The sequence below is a fragment of the Taeniopygia guttata genome, chromosome 1, assembly GCF_048771995.1.
Source record: "Taeniopygia guttata chromosome 1, bTaeGut7.mat, whole genome shotgun sequence".
Taxonomy (NCBI): Eukaryota; Metazoa; Chordata; class Aves; order Passeriformes; family Estrildidae; genus Taeniopygia; species Taeniopygia guttata.
The window spans coordinates 111,476,811-111,497,047 of record NC_133024.1 but is presented as its reverse complement, the minus strand read 5'-3'; the positions used below and the strand labels follow the sequence as shown (position 1 = coordinate 111,497,047).

Below are 20,237 nucleotides of genomic sequence, written 5' to 3'. Positions count from 1 at the left end.
TTTGCACTTTGTTAGGTAGTTGAAAAAAATGTTAGTCTTTTGACAGCATTGAAATGAAGTACGTAGCAAACTTTGGATTTTATTGCACAGCCTCAGAGTTTCTTATTTTCTTTTAAAGCCTCAGCTCCTGGAGCCAAGTGAACTTGTGGATGTCCTTTTGTTCTTAGATGTCTCTGTCTAGCTCATGTGGTTGCAAAATAAATTTTAATGTATTGTCTTTGCTTAATCTAAAATCTAGGATGCAACTTGGCTAAGGTTGTTGGTTTGTTTCTCTTTAGTCTTAAAATTTCTGCAAGATTAGGGCTGGGAATACAAATGACAGAGTGTGCCTTCAGTTCAGAAGAGAGTCTCAGAAATTACTGTTTGGTTTTGTGTTCTTGTTTAAATTTCAGAGTTCCTCAGTCCCATACTATATTAAAAGGGTGAAACAAGGGTAACTGTCACCTCCCCTCTCCTCTATGAACAAACCAAACATGTGTTTAAACATTGACTCACACTTTTTGTCTATGTCCAGTCTTATTAGAGAAGGATTCAGCACATCTTTTTCAAATGCTTTATCCTCCTTGGTGTTTACACTAATTTCTGAGCTCAGCCCTTTTTCTCCACTTCTTTTGTCAACACCAAACTTGTTTCCCTGATCATTCTCTCTTGCCCTTCCCACATCCCCTCCTGTTGTAGATCCCAAGCTACATCACATCTTAAGGAGTGATGGGACTACCAAAGGGGTTGGTTTGAGCTGGCCTTAAACCAACCAGATTTGGCCAACCAAATCTTCATGTTTCACTGCTTCCTACAGGAAATTTCCTAATTCTTTTATGTTTCTGGGGAGGTGTTTTAAGCCAATCTGTTGTCACCAAAGGAGGGAATCACCCATCTCAGGTATCTGCTCCTAGCATATCCATTGGAGTGGCTGTCTGATATGGCAGACTGTTATTTTTTCATGGTATCTGTGGGTGAGGAACCTGATCAGGTTTGCATCACAGCCCTGTGGCTTTGCCAGGGAGGCCTGGGAAGCATCCAGCCAAGAGCAGGGGAGAAGTGTGACCAGTGCTGTTGGTAGCAATAGAGTCTCTGACTGATTTAAATTGCCATTTAATGGCTCTGTACCTAATGTGGTCTCCAGGTCTCCCTGAAGGAAGTGATCCTGCTCTGCCATCCTGCAGCTGTGATGGAGCAGCCTGGTTACCCGAGCTAGATGGGGAAAGGAGGTGTCCAATTTTGTCCATGTTTAGGCAATTTTCAGTCTAAATCACCCTCCCAGTCAACCAAACAAGTGGTCCCCTCTTAGGCCACCTTTCAATCATGGTGTTAATAAATCTGCCATCCTCATTTTTAAAGGTGGTAAAGGCTGTGGAATGTTGCTGCTGCTCAGGATGGACTGAGCATTGCTCCTGTGTTTTCCAATCCATGAAGCAGCTTCATGGTTCTGCTTATCTCTGTCCACACCTGCACTCTGCCCCTACCTTGAAATCTCACAAGCTCGAAGACAAAGAGAGCTTTAAGCAGTCCATAATTCAACCTGTGTTCTGGACAGGTTGCCAAGACTCATGGGTTGGGCCAAGAGAAATTTGAGATGATCAGGAACTCATCTGCTGTGCAAATGTGGGCTTGGGCCAAAAAGAAATTTGAGATGATCAGGAATTCATCTGCTGTGCAAATATGGGCTTGGTGGGTTTTCCCCCTTCCAGGAACAGGACTATTCTAAATCATTTCAGCAGGATCAACTGGTTGGGATGGGCTGCAGCAGCATATCTTTCCCAAAAGTGACACTAAATTTATTTCTCAGGGCAATACTCACCATGATTTTAAAACTGAAGATAGTTCAGACAAAAACTGCAATGTTTTTTTTTCAATTTGTTTAATTGGATATGCAAATCACCTCTCCTTTCTTTTCTTTTCTTTTCTTTTCTTTTTTTTTTTTTTTTTTTTGACAGTTAAATATTCTGGTTGACACTGGGAGCAGCAATTTTGCTGTAGCAGGTGTGCCTGATCCTGATGTCACATCCTACTTCAATCCTGAGCTGTAAGTACCTGTTCTGCACCCATGGTGGAAATTAGGGGGATTCTGGCTCCTCCATGCAAGACAGGATGATAAGGCAGCTCCTGGGGCTCCTGTGACATCCCATGGGAGGGGGATGTTGCTTGCCTGGTGGGAATTTTGGATTTGCCTGATGCAAAACCCTGCCTGACACCATGAACAGCCCCACTGGTGGCAGCGCAGCTGAGCTCTGAGTGAACATCAGCAGCACTAATTAGAACTGGAGAAAAGAGAAGATGATTACAGGGTAAAAATCATTTGCAAAATCACACCAATTTCAGCCAATTTCTTACCTGAATAGACATGCAAGGAATTAAGTTTCAATATGCTTTGCCTTTGTTTGAAAACAAAAATTAAAAGCCGGTAATTGTATCAGTTACTTGGCATTTCATCCAGAAGCAAAATTACTTAGTGAAAACCTAATTCGTTGTTCAGTTTGGCCACAGGCCTCAATCAATCAGTGATCTGGACAGATCCTGAAGAATCTGGTTATTTATAAAATACAGCTTGGTGGTTCTGGTGTTTGTTATGCACTAAATTTGCTGTGTTTAGCATAAGCTGACATTAATCACAGCCAAGCTTTCTCTGTCTGAATCACACTTCTTTTTTCCTTTCTGCCTTTCTCTAGTTTCAATTATTTCAGGTAAACTTCTCCAAAATGCAGTGTCTATCTTTAGCTGAAGCATATGGATAAAAATACTAAGAGTGCTGGGAATCTAGGGAGTATCATCATTCTCACTATCTCACATGTGTTTTAACATGGGTTTTACACTTTTTTTCCAGTAAGATGCACTGGAAATGGAGGGAAATCTATTGTTTCCATGCTGCTTACTAGAGTAGCCTCACCTCCTGTCATATATTTAGATGTTTACGGAGATATTTCACATAATGTTGATATGATACAGGTCTGGAAAATCCAGAATTTGCACTTGATAGCTATTTCTACACTATTGCAGGGTTTTCCATGCCAGCCAGCCATTCCCTTCCATAGGCAGTGGCTAGAGAAAACTTAATTGCAAGAATTAAAAGCACAAGCATTCTTTCTCCCTTGTCTCTTAGCTGGTGTTATTGAGACTGGAAGGACAAGGCCACTCTCATCAGAAACACAAACCATGAGAAACAGCAACAGCAGAGCTTGTGTGTGGAGCAAGGCAGACTGAAATCATGTGAAGGTTACAGCATCTGATCAGTGTTCCCATGTGTTTTGAGAACTTTGATATAAGGTTAATAATGAAACCTTGAAGTCCAGGCCCTAAAGAGTTACTTAAGTGTGCTTTGTAAAATTACTGAAAATCAAGTTATTACAGTCCAGAGCAATTGCAGCAAGAGTTTCTGGTTTGGGTTGCACTGATGGAGTCCTGCAGTGGGCTCAGAATACAAACATTAGCAGACTCCTGGGTACACCGTGCTTCTTCCATTTTAAATATTTTAAATACATTTAAATAAATGAATTGGAAGGATCCTGGCCCCAGTGAAATCAGGTAGATCTTATAAAAATGCTGTTTGCAAGAAAGCTCTGTAGGTCACCTAGCACACATCCCAAATGAGCTGGGGCTGTCACCAGGGCAGCTGAGCCATGGCTGAGCCCAGCCAAGTCCTGTAAATCTCTGAGGATGGAGAATCCCTGCTCTGTCCAGGCAGAGTGTTCCAGTGCCATGCCACAGTCTCCCGGGGAGGAAATATTTCCTGTTGTCCAACCTGAACCTCAAAAAATGTAACTCGTGGCCGTGGCAGCTGCTCCCTTTGGTGTAGATCCCACAAAAATCTGAGTGTGCAGTCTGTCCTTCATGTAGGTTCTTGATGAAGACCTTCACAGAACCACAGAATCATTGAGGTTGGAAAAGATATCCAAGACCATCAAGTCCAACTTGTGACTGCTCCCCACCCTGTCCCCAGCCCAGAGCACTGAGTGTCATGTCCATGCCTTCCTTGGACGCCTCCAGGGGGGATGTCCACCACCTCGCTGGGCAGCCTGTTCCAGTGTTTAATGACCATTTTCATGATGAAATTCCTCCTGTGTCCAGCCTGAGCCTCTCAGCACAGTTTGATGCTGTTTGCTCTTGTCCTGTTGCTGCTGCAAGGGAGAAGAGCCTGACTCTCACCTGGCTGCACCCTCCTGCCAGGGGCTTGTAAAGAGTGAGAAAGTCTCTCCTGAGCCTCCTTTTCTCCAGACTGTGGAGTTTTTCTCCTACTCAAAAGCCCTGGAGCTCTGCTTGTCACGAGTCAATGGCTCCTTTGGACCCAGGGGTGCGGCCTATCTTCAGCCCACACCATAACTGGTTTGTTCAGCCCCACATCCTCAGCTTCCAAACAGGAATGCCATGGGAGGTGGTGTCCAAAGCCTGGCCAAAGCCAAGATGTGCTACAGCCACTGTTCTCCTCATCTGTGCCTCCAGTCTCGATGTAGGAGGCAGTGAGATTGGTCAGCTGTGGTGTGCCTGTGAAATTCCTCGTTGTGTCTTTGACTGCATGATTGTCCTTCATGTGCTTGGAAACAGATTCCAGGAGGTTTTATTTGAGACTTTTCCTGACTGGAGGTGAAGCCCAGTCACCTCTACGTCCTTGGGTGCTGTTGCTTGTCTCCTTTTGAGACTGGCCTTAGGATAGACTTTTCCCAGCAATCAGAACATTTTCCTTGGGACTGTGATTTAAATCCCATGGCAACTCAGCCCCACACAGCCACTCACTCACTCCTCCACCAAAACCCCAAACGTTTCCCCCTTCTTCCCCCAGCTGTATATGAGCATGGCAGCATGGTGTGGGATATCCCTGGGGTCAGCTGGGGTCACCTGGCTGTGTCCCCTCCCAAATTTTCGTGCACACCAAGCCTGGCAGTGGTGGGGTGGGGTGAGAGGGAGAAAAGACCTCGGCTCTGTGCAAGAACTGCTCAGCAATAACAAAAACATCTCTATATTTCAACTCTGTTTCCAGCACAAATGCAAAACACAGCCTGTGCTAGCTGCTGTGAAGAAAATTAACTCTATCCCCCAGCACAAACCAGCACACTTGATTGTCATGATTTTGCAGGGATGGTAAACAGGGGCACTGATATCACATCAGCTGGATCTGTAAAATTACCCAAAAGCAACCTTTGCCCACGTGTAAATGAGAAAAACGACCTATGGGCATTTTTCTTCCTTCCTAGGAGGAACACTTAAGATTAGATAAAGGGATTTCCTCTCATCTGGTAATCACTCCTTCAGTTTTTCCCTATATTGTCATGGAGTGCTTCTGACATCTTAAACTGCAAGTTGAAGACAAGGGGAAAGAAAGATTAGTAATTTGTTAAATTCATGGGTTATGAGTTATAGATGTGTGCTTATTAGAATATTCATGTTGTGTTGGAGAGAGTGATGGGGCTTAATTTCCTGGTGGCACACTCTTAGTTTAATTTTATTCAGATGATCAAAATCAGAAATTGAATGCATGATTCTTTTTTGACGGAAATTGAGGGGGGTGCAGGGGGAAGGCATTATCTTTGTTTCAAAGGACCCAGAGAGTGTGTTTTTCAGGAAGAGCCCTCCTGGAGCAATTCCAGAACTAACTTGTTGAATGATGTTGTGTATCATATAATCTATGTGATATAATCCTGCTGTTTAATTATCTGGCTCTTTCTTTACAACGTGAGTAAAGCTGTTACCACACACTCTTTTACAACTTGGGCTTTTGAGTGGCTCTGACAAACCTTTGCTGTAAAAACTTCTGAATTTGCTGTGATAATCATGCTCCATAAGTCACCACGATGTATAAGGTTTTGCAAAATTACCTGATTTGTCCTGAACTGAAAAGAAATCACGGTGTTTGTTTCTCATGCTGTCAAAAATAACAAGTAGTTTTGTTGAGTACCCTACTTATGATAAAAGAGCTACTTAAACAGACATATAAAGGGATTTTTATACTTGAAACCAATGATCAGTGGTGGCTCGTGCAGCAGTATGTAAATCTGACATGTTCAGGGGTTTCAGTATTCAGGAACAGTATCCAGTTTTATTTCAGTAAATAAATAAAGAGTACTACTGCCTCACCATCTGAAACTTCAAAAGCAAGCTGCTCAAGAGATGATCTTTCCAAGAGATAGGGAGGTAAGAGAGATATAGACAATAAATTGAGGTAATACAACAAGTTCTATACCAGCAAACAAAAGAAACAAAGCAGTGTGTGTTGGTGATTTTGCAGTGTGATCCTGTGAGGTTGGTTGCGTGCACTGTACAGGTTGTGGTTTGGGGTGAATTATAAACTTTTTGTGGAAGCCCTGCAGATTAGATGGGACTTCTTGATTAGAAATCAATAATTTCTGTTCTGCTTTGTCTTAAAATTGTTTGGTGAGGTCGGTATTACACAGGGCTTCCTGCATGTGGTGGATTTGCTGTTGCCATGTTGAGCTTGCCTGCAAAGGGATTGTGACATGAGAAATAAGATTTTCATTGTGTTTTGTCCTACGCTGTGTGCTGGTAATGAGGATTAACTCTGCAAGAGAAAATGACCCCACTGCTGGTTTGCTCAGCTGGGGCTCGAGATCCATTTGAGGTTTGAGGACCAGGGTTCTGGTGGCTGCTTTGGAGGGAAAATAGAAATGGAAGGAGAGGGAGAAGGGAGTAGGATCACTACAGCACCATGATCCCTTATTCCTTGCCAGAGGAATTATTATTATTATTATAACCAGAGCCCTTATTCCTTGCCTCTGGCTAAGATATACTTTGTCCTGCTGGAGGAGGTGAATTTCTTCTTTTCTCATCACAGCCAAAACAGCTTGTTTGTAATTTTCTTTTCTGTGCTGTGTGTTTGTTTTAAAGCACTTGGCCCATGAATTAGAACAAGTCTCTAGTTTTAAACTCTAAAGTTTTCTTCCTTTAGATCAGTGAGGTAGAAAGGTGAAAAAAAACAGTGTCTGATTACCTGCAAGAGGATGGGGAAGTGGTTTTGCAGAACAGAACAGAATTTACTGCAAGATCCCTTCCCATGTTACCAATTTTCCTCCTTGAAGGAAGTAATAAAGTCTCCTCCTCCTCAATATGGCATTTGTGAACTTTAAAAATGAGATGAGTGTCTTCAGATCCATTTCTACAGTGGGGAAGCTGAGGCACAAATGGTGAGGAAGGGACTTGCCTTGCTTTTCCTCAGGAAAGGTCACCAGCTGTGCTGAAAAGTGAATCCAGCCTTTCTGTGTCCTGGCCCACAGCTCTTCCTGCTTCTGGAAGAAGAGCTGTGTGCTGCTGTTCTACTCATGCACTGCTTGTATCTGTGCATTTTTTTCACTTTATTCTCCCAGCACTCAATTTTCTCTCTGATTTCAGATGTTTCCTCTACTGCTGCTCAGCCTGACACTTTCCTACATGAAGAAAAGTATTCTCCCTTTCATTTCCTGTCCCCCAGCTTCCATTATGCTGCTAATTATTCAGACTCTATTTTGATTTATAAAATGTCCTGCCAGTGTCACAGAGGTGCTCTGGAGACCCTGCCTGAGCAGAGATGTTCCTTTGTGTAAGTGTCATACAAATGCAGAATTACACAGGAGCAGTGGAAGTGATCAGATGCAGGTAATAGTAGTATCTCCAGAACTCCTGTGTTTTTAAATATTATCTCACATATTTCTGCTGCCTTGGATGTTAACCCTTGAAGGGTGAGGCCTTGAGAGTGTCAAGAACTGCTTTAGGGTTAGAGCCTGGCCTCCCTCCCATGGAAGAGTCAGTTGCATGGTCCATATGGGCAAAGTGTCCCTCAGGAGAAAGTGTTTGAATTATGGGGCTTGGCTGTGTTGCCATCCAAAGGTTGTTCCTCATAATAATGAAAATTACCCCAAATTCATGCTGGTGAGCTCAGGCACAGGGCCTGTGAAGCCATGTCGTGTGACTGTTAGATAAAAACTGGATTGATCAAAACCTGATAAACCTTTGCACTTTCTATTGTTCTACACACATGTAAAGACACTGTTATAAATTTATTTTATGCTTTTCCCCTCTCCCCCTTAATTTACTTTCCAAAAAGATGTGAAAAGTCTCTTGAGATGAACTGAGTGTAGTCATCTGTCTCTCCAAAAGAGGAAGCTCTGTGCCAAGGAGAGGATCCAAAGTAAATTGTGAGGGATCTAGAACTTTTGCAGCTCTTCAGTACAGATGTTGGTGGGATACGATAACAATACTTATGGATTACCGGTTTTTAAAATGAAAAATCTATTTAAGCTTTTACTATTTTTTTAAAGCCTTTTTAAACAGGATTCAGTTCCTTTTTTTATTTGCCATACTCAGCTGCTCCTTTGCCTTTGCTTGCCTGGTCTAGAAAAAAATAGTTCCTTTTCTCCTCCAAGTCAGCAAATAATTTGTTAATGAGATCAAATTCTACTTACTTCCTCAGAGATAGGTCAAACTGCAGGTTTAGGAAACCTCTGTCTTACTGATGATACTCACAATAATGTTCCAATTTACCCAAAAAGGATCTTTTAGGAATATTAATGAGGTATTAGTCTACAGCTATTCAGTTAGCTTTGCATTTCAATTTTAGATTTGAATTCAGCAGCTTTCATTTCCTAATGCAATTTAATACATTTTTTCTCCAGATAAAAGAGTGTTGCTCCTATGGACCAGTCTGAGTTAGGGACACTGCACTAGGTGACTTAATACCATAGATTATTTGGGTTTTTTTAAAAAACACATTGTGAAGATCTGAGTTATTGATGGCTTCTGGATAAAAAACAGGCTTTGAGTTTTGGGGTTTCTTAATTTCTGCTTTTTCCTGATTTTACGAGCAGTATAAATATACATTTTGCATACTTAATTTACCTTTTTTTCCCCTTTCTGAGCAAAATTGAGTTGGAATATATTCTGTTGTCTTGCATTATAAGTGAGCAGCCTGTGTATCAATGTGTCCTTTCCTTTTCGAGCTCAAGCACATACAGATCTGAAGGGATTGAGGTGACAGTGAAGTACAGCCAAGGCAGCTGGACTGGAGTGCTGGGCACAGATGTCATCACCATGCCCAAAGGACTCTATGGCAGCTACACCATCAACATTGCCACCATCCTGGAGTCAGAGAACTTCTTCCTGCCAGGGGTTAAATGGCACGGGATCCTGGGTCTTGCCTACGATGCCTTAGCCAAGGTAAACCATCCCTTCCCTGATGGTCTTTCACAAGGACAATCAATAGAAATCTGTTAAAATCAAGCCAGCAGATATCTGTCAGCATTAGGCCTCACCCTTCCAGTCACTCCTTCCTACAGATCTTCTGTCTTTGTTCCAGAAAGAATAAATTGGGTTGTGGTGGTAGCTCAGTCCCATGTGAGGATTTTGGCTTTTCTGGTGATGGAAATGCTGGTTTTAGCTCCTCTGGGATGAATAAGCTTTTACAAAGCTTGTAGTGGCTGTGGGATGTGTGTTGAGGGAGGTATTAGAGCTCTGAGGATACTTCTCCAAACTGGTGCCAGGCAAAGTCCTCAACAGTTCATTCTAGGACATTCTACATTCATCAAGTGAAAGTTGAGGTGGATGGATAATTTCAGAACAAACATTAGCTACAGTATTTCCAGGATCATAGAACCAAGCACATCCTGCTCCTCTGGAGGCAGGAAATTCAGGTAGAAGATTCAATTAAAATCTGAAATTTATAACCCAAAATGTATAACCTTAAAATCTAAAACTGAAAACGTGATTGGGAAAACTACAAAGTTACAATTTTCAGCCTTCACACCCCAAAGTGAGTTCTACCTAGACAGAACAAAAAAATTCAGAACTGCCTGGAGAGTTGTGTGATAGTTGGAGAAGGGGAGAGGAGGGGAAAGAAGGGAAGGGAAGGGAAGGGAAGGGAAGGGAAGGGAAGGGAAGGGAAGGGAAGGGAAGGGAAGGGAAGGGAAGGGAAGGGAAGGGAAGGGAAGGGAAGGGAAGGGAAGGGAAGGGAAGGGAAGGGAAGGGAAGGGAAGGGAAGGGAAGGGAAGGGAAGGGAAGGGAAGGGAAGGGAAGGGAAGGGAAGGGAAGGGAAGGGAAGGGAAGGGAAGGGAAGGGAAGGGAAGGGAAGGGAAGGGAAGGGAAGGGAAGGGAAGGGAAGGGAAGGGAAGGGAAGGGAAGGGAAGGGAAGGGAAGGGAAGGGAGAGAAGCTGTTCTCAAACTCTCCTTAGGGCAAACAGAGTACTCAGGGCATTTGCTCCTCCTTTCTTCCAAGCACTTCAGGGTTTTTGGCTTCTGAGGCTGCTCTGGGCTTTGTGTAGTGAGAGCATTTGGCCCCTCTGACCTCCATGCACACAAATCTGAGCTATAGGGAAGTTGCAGCACTCCAGTGACTGCAAAGGAAAACAGGACCTGCAGTGTCAGGAAGAACCTGGCCAGTACCCACCTGGAGAGAGCATGCTTGGATATGAATTTCTTTAGGAGAAAAGAGAGGAAATTTGGGCCACTCAACTCAAAGTTCATTAGAATTCAACAGCGCTGAAAAACTGAAAATCTTGACTTTAAAATTCTGCTTTTTAACTATGGAAAGGTGTGAAAGGCAAGTTTCCTTTGAGTGTTCTAATAACACAAAGCCTTTTCCAAACAGAAATTATCAGTGAGAGTTTCGCCTGAAACTGGTGTTTGAGTTTGGAAACTGCAAGTGAAAATTGCTCCTGTGTTTTAGGGATTAGGTGGCAGCAGCACTGACAGTGGTCAAGAGTAAAAATGTTTTTAAAAACAACAGAAACAGAAAAATGACAGATATTGGGGTTTTAATGGCTTATTATGTCTAGAACTTTCATCAGCTGCTTGTCAGAAATTCAATTTACTCATGAAAAGTAGTCTTGTTTGAATGATTTCCTGATTGCTGCAAAGAAACTTTCTAATGAACCCTGCAATTCTTTTTTTTTAATTTGTTTGGTTTTTGTTTTTGTTTGTTTTGCTTTTCAACAACTTCAAGCCTTCCAGTTCTGTGGAGACATTCTTTGATTCCCTCGTGAAGCAGGCAAAGATCCCCAACATTTTCTCCCTGCAGATGTGTGGTGCTGGACTCCCTGTTTCTGGAAGTGGTACCAACGGAGGTAGTCTTGTGGGTATCTGTCAATAAGAGAGGGAAAATGTATCTTTGTTCATCTCTCGCCCTCTTTTCTCTGACTATCCTGCTTCTGCCAAATTTAGTGTTTAAATATATTTTCGTATTTTAAATATGTTTTCTATTTTTTAAAGAAAAGCTGAGCCCTTAGGCAAAATTTGAGTGTTATTTATTTTCATTCTCAATTCTTTTTTTTTTCCTCTCTCAAGTTTGAGTAAACTTTTCATCTTTTAACAAAGAAAAACATGAATGTTGTCGTGTTTCCTCAGGGCAGATTCTGCTATATTTCTCAAACTGAGTAGTCCCTTATTCAGCTGATAAATTTGTTCAATTTCATCAAAATGCTACGGTATATTTTTTATGTGATGTGAAAAGGGGGAGAGGAATCAAGGTTCTTTTTTGTAGATCAGATCTCCTGCTTTCTGTTACTCTGGGAAATCTTTCCATCATCTTTAGTGGGACCATGAATTGGCCCATTATGCATCTGGAATTGGGAGATGGAATGACTGTTCCCAAACGGTGCTGAAATAAACATCTCAGCACAGGAGCTGATCACAAATACTTACTTTGAGGAGAATTCACATATTGTAAATGTTTTTCATATAACTGAAGACCAAGAGAGAACTTTCTTGGGTTTAGCTCAGAGAGTCCACAAATGCTCCCAGCCATCCTCAGCCTAGGTTTTGATGGAAGCTAAGAGTGATAGCAGTGGCAGGGTGGGATTCTATTTCAGATGTGTGTAAGAATAAATGAAATTTTCTTGGTCAGTATTAAAGCTTTTCTGATCTGATAAAGCAAATTTTTCACATGTAAATTTATTATTCTGTCCCATTTTTATACATTGCCTAGATTTAACCACAGAAGATACTGTTTTTAAAATTAAAACAGTGGAGGTTTTGTAATAGAATCAGTGTGAGGTTGTAGATGAAAGAAAATGCTGATAATTTGGCCCAGTATGGGAATTCTGTTTGAAGCACAATCTGTTTAATATCTACATGTTTCATACTGCTCTATTATTGACAGAGAACTTGACAGTAAAATCCTAACAAACGGTCCTAAATTAAAACTTGGATGCTCCTGAGTATCACATTAAATATCCCCCTTTTTGTGTTCCCTTGCCCCAAAATGAAACACGTGGGATTTTCAAGTATGTGACTTTTTTTCTCCTCTCCCTTAGGTGCTGGGTGGAATTGAGCCGAGCCTGTACTCGGGGGATATCTGGTACACACCCATCAAGGAGGAGTGGTACTACCAGGTGGAAATCCTCAAACTGGAGGTGGGGGGACAGAACCTCCAGCTGGACTGCAGAGAGGTATTGGCCCTTCTGTGTTCCTGTCTCTGTGAAATGCAAATTTGGCTGAGAAAAAACAAAAAAAAACCTGCTTGGTCAGTTCTGTCTTGGCAAGCAGATGTGCATTGCCGTGTCCTGAAAATTGAATTAAAGCAATTCTGGTCAGACAAAGGAAATGGGAGGGTTTGGGTTGACCCCTGTAGGGCTGCCTAAGCTCACAACTCATGATGGCAGTGGACAGTGTCACTCTGGGTTGCTTCCTCAAGTTCTCATCCTAGGCTTCCTTTTTTATTTTATGTTCTTGCAATCAGCTTTTGCTCTCTTGTGGTTGGCAGTTATTATTCCTGATGGATAAGCTTTCTGTTCCTATTCTGTTTCTATTAAAAATAATGTTCTGCTGTATCTAGATCAGTCTAATGAGACTGTGCTGTTGCAATTTTTATTCCAAAGGCATTTCATTATTTTTTGGGTTTTTTTTTTTTGTGGAGGATATATGTGTATATGTGTGCTTTATCTCTTTCTTGCTCTTGCTTGTTGGTATTCATGCTTTGGTTTTAGTTCTGTATTTTTTATGCCCCAATTTCTTTAGACATCCTAATTTCATTCTACTCTGATGCTCTTAGTTGGAGATCAATGGGATGCGATAAGTTTAAAGTTTTTATAGTTCATATAAATTAAGTGAAATTCATGATTCCAGTATAACATGTGCATAAATATTATATTTCCATGCAAAATATTGAAATCATATTGCCATATCAATTATTTAAAATGAGTCACAGCATCTTTCAACTCAATAAGCAGAACAAGGTCTATTTAAATGCTTCTATTGTGCTGTTAGGAAAGCAAAACCACTGGTCCTTTAAAACAAATGTTTGCTTTTCTTTCTTGCCTTAAAAAAAGAGGCAAGATGTTTTTGAAGAGGAGCCCTTCAGTGGTTTAATACATGCTGTTGCCAGAAAACAGCTCACTGAAAAATTCAGTGGTGTGTCAGGAAAGTTTCCTGTAATTGTTGCTCTTTTCTGAGCCAGGGGTTGCTTTCACTGGTGCAGGAGGATCAAGTATTCCTGGATCAAAGGAGACCTTCCCACAGGAATTCCACAGAATTTGGGAGGAAGAGCAGTAAAACAGGAGCAGCACAATGCAAGTTTGGCTGGTCAGGAGCTGGCAGAGGATGCATGATTCACTCTAGGATGAGGAGCTGTGTGCCTTCTCTCCTCTCTGTTGTTTTCTAGGAAATGGAACATTTTTTCCACAGCTTTTACCAGGGACTGCTCCTTTCCTTGCTGGGGAAAACTTGTCCCGTTGCTTCAATGCTGGGAATGTGTCCAGAGCTCCAGCACAGCTGTGGCTGAGCCTGGCAGCAGGGCTGGGAGAAGTCCTGAGCTGCCCGAAGTGCACTTTGCACTGATAAATATTAACCAGGAAAGCCAAGAAGGCAAAACCTCCCAGATTTTTGCACAGGTTTATATCAGTGGTCAACCCTTTTAACTACTTTTTTTTTCTTTTTTTCCCCAAGGGTGGCATTCCAGGATGCCAGTGATTGTTTATTTTGTGTTGCAAATCTGTTAAAATGGACTCCAAAATGCCTTGGCATTTCTTTCCACTCTTTAGAAGTATTTCTGAGTGTGTAATAAATGGTTTCCTGTTTGCCTTTCTCTCAGCTCTGTGTGGCAACCCCATAGCATCTCTTTCAAAAAATGTGGAAATAACTGTCAAGAGTTACTTTTCCTTACTTTTTTTGGTGGGTTTTATTTTTGTCACTGCCCTAAAGGGACTCCATGTGACTTGCTAACATCCAAACCAGTGTATTTTAAATTCACTTGCTGTTTGACCTCTTCCTAAGTAGCTTAGGCTGTATATCATCCTGTGTCTTATGATTATGCCATAAACATGTCACAGCTCAGTTATATTAATCCTGCTGCCTAAGCTGGCAGCAAAAGTAGTTAATGCAAATATCTGCCACTGCTACTTGCCTTCTTTTCTCCCCCCCCTACAGTTAATCATAGTTTTTAAGGAGTTCATGAAAAAAGATTTACCCTTTTAAAAGTTTATACCTCATTGACTGTATCTGAAGTTTGCTGAAATCTCTTAATTTTAGGGTTGAACTTTTAGTAATAAGAGCTGTTTGCTATGGGTGTTTTTTTTTTGGGCAGATTTTAAGGCAGCAAGATTGAAACTTCAAAATTGAAACTTTGTACTTGATTTTTTTTTTTTTTTGTGTGTGTGTGTTTTAGGGATTTTCAGCAGTCAAGGGATAAAGTGTGACATTTGTGCTCTTGAGCCAGTACAGACATGTAATAAGGGCTAATTTTTTCTGCTTATTTATATATTTGATATGCCAGCCATTAAAACAGGCTGCTGTGTTTAAACTAGATTTGTTCTCATGCTAGAAGAGACCTTGATTAGAACTTAGAAGCTGCTTCAGTGTGTTCAACACCTCTCTACTGAATATTAAAGTGCTTTTGTCCCCTCTGAGAGGGGCCAGAATTCACTTCTTTACAGCACCATGACCATTTGCACCAGCTGTGGTGACACAGTAATTTCCTGACCTGTGCAGATAAACCCACTTTTTCATCTAGGCTGATAGTATCTTGCTTTTTTTTCTTTTTTTTTTTTTTTTTTGCTCTCAGAGTTCGCTGGAATTGAAGCTGTCAGCTGGAGAGGGCTGCTGACAAGTATGACATGCAGTTCTGGGAAGGCAGCTGCCAAAAAGGAGCAGCTTTGTTCTGCTCAGGAGACAGTGGGATCTGCATTACAGTAACTCCAGCATACAACTTCTCTCTTTTTTTCTTTCTCCCCTCCCCAGTACAATGCTGATAAAGCCATAGTAGACAGTGGAACCACTCTCCTTCGACTGCCAGAGAAAGTCTTCAGTGCTGTGGTGCAGGCAATAGCTCGCACGTCCCTGGTAAGAAAATGCCATGAAACCTGCCCAAAAATGTGAAATTCCTGTTTAAGGATCACAGGGTCTTTGAAAGGAGCGTCATCTCTGCTGCCTGCCTTGCAAGTCGTGGGTTTTTCACCTGGGGGGAGCAGAACCTTCCTGGTCTAGCCCTGTTAATAAGGGAGAAATGACTGATGGAAAGGAAGAGGGGAGGGAAAAGGGGGGCCACAAGTGCAGACAAGAAGTGTGTGTATGGAAATGCGTCAGAAATAGGGCAGAAATGGTGTATTTTATTCTAAGCATCTCAGAAACACGGACATAATCCCTGTTGCTCTGATTCAAAGTATTAAGAGTGCAAAAATCAGTCTTTTCATTCCAAACAGAGTGTTTATAAAGTAGGAGAACCTGCTGCTGCAAGCAGTTCCTTTCCAAGTATAATTCTTAGTGCTGTCTAGAATAAATGCCATTCATTAGGGTTATTCATATCAATAAAGCTGCTTTTGACCTTCATTATTGAATTATTTATGTTCAGAAGCATCTTTCTTTGGAAACAGAGTGGGCTTTAGAAGTAGGGCATGGGGATGGTGGAGTTCTCTGTGTGCAGAGTGGCTGAAGCAGCATTTTCTGATTAATGAAAACTATTCATAAATTTTTTGTTCAATACAAGGAACAGCACCAAGAAGGTTAAAGAGGAGGAATAAACACCAGCTATTTCAGTGTGAACAAACTCGGTATTTTTGTCATGGACTCACAATCAGACAGTGGTTGTTGATGAAAATCACAGCAAACACAGTAAGCAGCTGCCCCAAAGACAGTGTTTGCCTGTGTGCTGATAATTCAAGTTTGAGATCCTTTTTCCATCTTGATGGAGAGCAGAGATTTGGCATGAAGTGTTCTTCACTGCCTGCAGATGTCCAATATGTGAAATAAATGTACCAGTTACGAGTTCTTCCCTTTGCACAACACTTTGGTGTTGAGGGGAACAATTTCAGTCCATGGGGGGAGAATTGAAAGAAGCCAGCCCAGGAGCTCTTGTAATGTCACCCTGTGGATAAGGAATCCTCCTGGGAAGTGGTCACAGTGATCCACACTCCCCTCTGATGCTGGTCAGGACATTTGAAGTGGGGCCTTCCACCTCACAAGGAAACAGTGGACAGATCAATAAGGTATTAGAGGGGAACCATTCACTCTGCTTAATGGGATTTTTTTTTTTTCTGTTCCTATTAAAAATGCATGAAGAAGCTTTTTTTTTTCTGAGTTCTTTTTAATCTCAAGGACCTTCCTGCTCTACACCTTTCCCTCCACACACCCCAGAATTTACTTTGACAGCTCTAAACAAAGAAGATAGTCTGTTAAATAAGAAAGTAGTTACAGGGTGCAGGGATGGGATTCCAGCTGTGTAGGAGCAATGTCAAGAAAATTGATATTTTCAGCAATTGTACTGCAGCTCTGTGCCTCTGCCAGGAGATGTACCACTGGAAAAAAAAATAACCTGCTGTAGTCAGACACACTTTTTTGACCACAGGTGAGCCAGGTTAACAAGTTCCTCCTCCTCATAGCTTGTTAAGAGCAGCCCAACCAGATGTTATTTTCCCTCTCAGATAAACTGGGATAACTGTGTGTGACACATTTCTTTATTCAGCTCAGTTCAAAAACAAGGCTGTGAGCTCTATGCTCTTTAGTGGTGCAGATAGTTTCTTAAACTTAAATTATTTGGACTGAAGGCTTTCAGGGAGCAGCTGGTTTGATGCAGTTTGGTGTTGCAGGGTGGTGATTTTGGCAGATGGGCAGAAATGAGCCGAGGGGGTGGCACCTACTACACCTCACTGAGCTGAAGTCAGGACAGCAGGAATACAATGGTAAGTTAGAAAGTTGAACAAAGGAAGGCTCAGACAATCCTAAAATCTTTATTTAATAGCCTTTTGGATGTCATGCACTCAAATCTCCCACATGCATTGCTGCAGTGTGCAGAAGGAAGGGAAAGAAATGCAATGCATTAAGCAGTTTTTCTGGGAAATTAAAGCAGGCACTTAAAACAGAGCAATTCATAGGCTTGGCCTGACCTGGCTGAGTGGTACCTTGCAATTTTTCTCAGATCTGCTCTTCAAGACCAAATGGAAAGAGAGGAGAGCTGTGTTTCTCAGCAGGTTTGGCCTGGGACTCAGCTGAGGGAGGAGTGTTCTGCCCCGTGCCAAGGGATGCACTCCAGCACGAGCTGAGGGTTCAGGGTAAAAGGCTTGCTCGTGGTGAGAAATCTCCTTGTTCACATGAGTCTGTGCTTGTTGGGGCCCAAGAACAGGGCAGAGCAGCTGGAAATGGGAAGAAGTCTCCGTGCAGCCCTAACAAACACTTCATTGCCAGGCGTGTGGTGAGGGTGAGTGCCTGTCACCTGTAAAATGTCATATTTTAATGAATGAGCTGGTGCTTACAGAATAATCCGTATCACAGATAAATACAAATGAGGAGAGTGCAGAGGCTGGATTCCATCTTTTTCCTTCACCCAGATGGGAGCTTTGGCTGTGCAGCCTCAGATCAAGCTCCTCCCTTCTGCTGCTTTCTGGGGGAACAGGAAACAGCCAAAATAATGCAGTAAAATGAGGAAGGGTTTTGCTCAGATCTGGCAGCAGGTCAGCTTCAGGGAGCAGGGACACTGAGCAAGATGTTTGTCTTAGCCAAACAAGCTCTGTAGGGATTGGCTTTTCATCTTGTTAGTTCCATGGATATATTACAAAATACAGGTAATCAGATTTATTTCAAAAGCATGTCAGGTTGTACTGGTAGGGAGTGACAGGGCTTCAAAAGAGACAGAAGGTGTGTTTCTTTCCATTACAGCAAATGATTCCCTCACATGCCAGGAGATTTTTGGCTTAGCCCTTGGCTTCAAAACTCTGAGTAAGGAGCTGTTAGATGCATGAGGAATGGAGAGGACCTCATTATCTCATTATATATTGACGTGGTTTGTGTTTTGGTTTGTGTTTTTTATAAAATGTAAAATGCAAAACCATTGGTGTTTGGTCAGAGGGGAGGGAGGGAGGCAGTAAAATCTCATTGTGGAAGTGATTGCTCAGGGAGGCCACGTGTTCACTGCAGTAAAGGAAATAATGGGACAGAAATGGGGAGGGAAGGGAGAGATAAACTTGCTTTTGCCTCTTCCCCCTTCTCCAGGTCATGATGGGTCATGACACGCCTTGATTTGAGTGTTGGGGTTTGGGTTTTTGCCTTGGTCCTTAAAGAAGCAGCTCAGATTTCTGTTCTTGAATTGCTCCATGGAAATGAAAGAAGGCTCGAATAGTGGCAGTGATCATTCACAAAGATCTATCAAAATGGCTGTAATCTCTAAGCATAATTTTGTTTGCTTTGCTTTACAGATACAAGAATTCTCTTCTGAATTCTGGACTGGCACACAGCTTGCATGCTGGGATAGAACTGAAAAACCCTGGTCCTTATTTCCCAAACTCTCCATTTATCTGAGGGATGAGAACTCCAGTAGGTCGTTTCGGATCTCTATCCTACCACAGGTCTCAACCTTCTTTGTTTATTCATCTGTGCATTTATTTTTTTATCTTATAAAGCACATGCTCTTAAAAAATAGGAGCTATTTTTAGCAGTAACAGGGAACTGGCTTATTGCATGCAAAGGAAACCTTTTTTAATCAGATTTTAAAAATCAATTTTTAAATAGGGAAAATAACAAACTTGTCAAACTTAAAAGCAAAAAAAGAAAGGGACAAAGCACCGTTTCCCTCTCATTGCAGTCCATCTAGCTGGGAATTATTTTTTTTTTCAATTTGTCAGGAAAAACAGGCAAGTTTCTGTTTTGTTTTCATGAGCTTTGGCCACATCAGATGTCAATACAGAATGCCTCTGCTTGTTTTGATCTTCTCATTTTGGGAAGGGAATTGATTTGTTTCTCGTGGCATTTTGAGTTGGAGCACTTCTTCTGAATATGAAAATCTTGACAATGACCCTTTGTGAGCTCTTCACCAGTTTCTGTAACTTGCCTGGTTTATCTTTTATTAATATTCCATCCATACCATTATATTTTAAATATGATGTGCCACTTTTGTTTTTCTGCTCTGGCTTCTCCTCCCAGTGTAAGTTGCAGTACAGGCTGGTATTGTCTAACATTACTAATACATTCTTTTACCTCAAGGGACAGGCAGGAGCAATGGAAAGAATGAACCTATTAAGTACATTTTAACTTTAAATATAGTAAAGCCTTATGATAAGCTTCTTCTGTATTGATCATGTAGCTTGGCAATCATTCATCTTCCCCGCAGAGAAAGGGGGTGAAATGTGACTTGAATTTATAAAATCTAGAACCTTGAAGCTGACACTGAATGCTCTCTGAATCAACTCCTTTGTAATAATTCTTTTAATAACTAATTATTCTCTAATTTGAGTTCATCTCCCAAGTCCTTCCTTAGCCATCCTTCCCTTATGGAAAATGTGGTAAAAAGTGAGAATCTTGAGAATTTGTGGTTGACCTGCATGTAGTGACTGTGTTCAAATTCATTTTAGAATCCAGGAGCTTTACCTCTTCACCTGCCTGTCAGCTTTGACCAGTTTTAAATCATGTACAAAAATCTGTTTGCCCCTATCCATTCTCCATTTCCAGTGGAATTTGCATGCCTGGACTATAAGAATGAAAAAATCTGAAATTCTACCTGCTCTGAGGTGCTGCTTTTTGCACTCTGGTTTCCGTTTTTTTTTTAATTTATTTTTATTTTATTTTATTTTATTTTATTTTATTTTATTTTATTTTATTTTATTTTATTTTATTTTTAACAGCTTTATATTCAACCCATCCTTCTGATAGGAGATAATATGCAGTGCTACCGATTCGGTATCTCCTCCTCCACAAACGCTCTGGTCATTGGTGCTACAGTCATGGAAGGATTTTATGTCATCTTTGACAGAGCCCAGAGGAGAGTGGGCTTTGCAGTGAGTCCCTGTGCAGGTAAGAGGAAAATTTCTCAGGATTTGGGGAGCGAGGAAACTCAGAGAAACACCTTTGCC

The 20,237-nt window shown here is 41.6% G+C and overlaps 1 protein-coding gene across 1 annotated transcript in view; it reads left to right on the top strand.

The window, feature by feature from the left end:
• BACE2 (beta-secretase 2) overlaps nt 1-20,237 on the top strand; it is a 57,310-nt gene that overhangs the window by 24,190 nt on the left and 12,883 nt on the right. The window contains exons 2-8 of the mRNA XM_030283865.4: nt 1,935-2,023; nt 8,916-9,132; nt 10,913-11,041; nt 12,222-12,356; nt 15,142-15,243; nt 18,588-18,737; nt 20,010-20,178. Of these exons, the coding sequence (XP_030139725.4) occupies nt 1,935-2,023; nt 8,916-9,132; nt 10,913-11,041; nt 12,222-12,356; nt 15,142-15,243; nt 18,588-18,737; nt 20,010-20,178 (991 nt within the window). The remainder of the gene's footprint in view (nt 1-1,934; nt 2,024-8,915; nt 9,133-10,912; nt 11,042-12,221; nt 12,357-15,141; nt 15,244-18,587; nt 18,738-20,009; nt 20,179-20,237) is intronic.